This window comes from Geospiza fortis, unplaced genomic scaffold (assembly GCF_000277835.1).
Source record: "Geospiza fortis unplaced genomic scaffold, GeoFor_1.0 scaffold130, whole genome shotgun sequence".
Classification (NCBI taxonomy): Eukaryota; Metazoa; Chordata; class Aves; order Passeriformes; family Thraupidae; genus Geospiza; species Geospiza fortis.
Genome location: NW_005054300.1, coordinates 7,849,239 through 7,851,349, shown reverse-complemented (window position 1 = coordinate 7,851,349; position 2,111 = coordinate 7,849,239). Strand labels below are relative to the sequence as shown.

Sequence of the window (2,111 nt, the reverse complement as noted above, 5' to 3'; positions counted from 1 at the left end):
TTTTTGGGTTTTGTTTGTTTGTTTGTTTGTTTGTTTGTTTGTTTTGATTCGAGCGCTCCCGCCCGCGCGGACCGTGCCCGTCCCGGCAGGGAGGGAGGCACCGACCCCTGAGGCGGAGGCTCTGCCGGGTTTCTGCGTTCAGGTTATGTCAGTCTTCATTCCTTCCATTCTTTACGTGATAGAAGCTTGGGGGTCGGGGTACAAATAGAACAAAACCAAGACAAAACAAAAAAGTACATCTTTATATGCAGTGGCTTGCTGTGTTTCACTAGAAACTGACTTAATGTTTCCTAGTGCTTTGTACAGCAAAGCTTCATGTGTCAATGAAGGAGGAATAACCTATTTTCTATGTAAATTTTACACTTTGTGGCCTGTGGCCAGGGATTAACTAATCCTTGGGTTTTGCATACTCAGGAGACAGGATGCACCTGCTTTCTGGGCAAAGTTATCTGCGCACAAGTGGGAAGTTCGTGTAAAGCAATAGGCCAGATATGTAAAACTTCAGGGTGATGTGTAGCTACTTTTTCCAGTAAGGAACTGACAACATTTGACAAATGTGAATGTATCAAGGTCAACAATTGCATTTGGCATCCTTCCAGTTACTATTATCAAGCTCATCATCTCTCCTGCCCTGGCGCAACTACACCTGTACACAAGTTAATAAATGGCACCCAAGACGATGCACATCTTGTCTATGCTTGTGCCTTTATCATATTCAGTGTTGATTCAGATTGTTGATTCACCTACTAAATCAACAAAGACCAGTCTGAATGTAGACAAGTGCTTACAAAGTGCATAATAAAAAAAAAAAAGGAAAAATCCTACCACTTGTAGTATTTCCTTCAAGAAATCACTCAAATGCAGTAACAATTTTCCCGCATTCCTTTTTTTCCCATCACCAAAATACTGAAGTTATAGATTGACACATTTTTCAGGGTAAATTTAATTTTCTTTTTTTAGCCTGATGGTTACTGCAACCTGACGCCTACAGTCCCAGGCAGGCTATTTTTAAAACTCTTCTACAAATACTGACAATATACCTAGAAAAATTACATTGCAATCTTTATATATATTACTTTTTTTAAGAACAAATATGCGGAGGAATTTTTTCAGCTGCACTTTTACTATTGAACAGCTTCCATAAGCTACAAACAAAACAAAAATAATTAAATCTTCAGACGTTTAGAAATATCAACAGTAAAACCTTAAGTAGTTCTGTCTTTGGTGATTAAAACAAAAGTTGCATTTATTAAAAATTTAAGAAGCAGTAAATTCTTTTTAAAATGTAGCTGTTGACTTTAAAAACATTGCTACACAAAAGAGAAAATTTCCCCTTGTTTTCATTTTTAAGAGCACTTTCTTTTTCACAAATCTGCACCCAGCCATCAGAAACAGATCGCTTTGTCCAGGTGAAAAGAAAGAGCAGAGTAGGTGACCTGGGTTTGTATTTTTTCACTAAGGGCCAATCACATTGAAATTAAACTTGACTTTCTTGTAGGCTTCAGGGTCAGGAAAACAAAGTTTCTAATATATTTTGCTGACTGAAAGAACAGCTATAGAAGGAACACATCCATCATGAAGAGTATAATACTATTAAAAAGAAGCATACCTTACGGTGGTTCCAAGAGGCAGCTCAAAGGACTGGATCTCAGCAAGGGCATTTTCATATATCTGATCTTTATTTTCTTCTAGACACAATTCTGAGAGATTTGACTTGCTTTTCCTTGCCATAGAGTAGCATAAAACTAATCTAACTTTAGGAGAGGACTTTTATTCTGATTATTTTAGTTGACTAAGTGGCTCTGTAGTCAGCAAAACCAAGCATAAAAAAAAAGATCCTGTGCTAACCTCGTGACTCCTGAGGACTTTGTGTCCAAGAATGGTGCACAGCTGCTCTTTTCCTGTCTGCTGGTATCATTTGCCTCGTATGCACTACCCAGGCCTGCACAGTCTTTTGTATGTGTGTGTCCAATATATATTAGTCTTAACAACAAATTTCCTGCCAAAATAATATTTTTACATCCTTGAAATAAATATTAAACCTGAAATTTAGTAATTTTGAAAACATAACTTTAAAGGAATTTCAGGCACTAGACATCAATGCTTAATTT

At 37.2% G+C, this 2,111-nt stretch overlaps 1 protein-coding gene across 3 annotated transcripts in view; it reads right to left on the bottom strand.

Moving 5' to 3' along the window:
- EXOC6 (exocyst complex component 6) overlaps positions 1–1,804 on the bottom strand; it is an 88,994-nt gene extending 87,190 nt beyond the window's left edge. Inside the window, exon 1 of one of the 3 annotated variants that reach the window (XM_005416444.1) lies at positions 1,610–1,804. In XM_005416444.1, coding sequence (XP_005416501.1) covers positions 1,610–1,731 — 122 coding nt within the window. In that variant the 5' untranslated portion in view covers positions 1,732–1,804. The remainder of the gene's footprint in view (positions 1–1,609) is intronic. The other 2 variants (XM_031062300.1, XM_031062305.1) reach the window with 2 other exon arrangements.
- Positions 1,805–2,111: the final 307 nt, after the last annotated feature.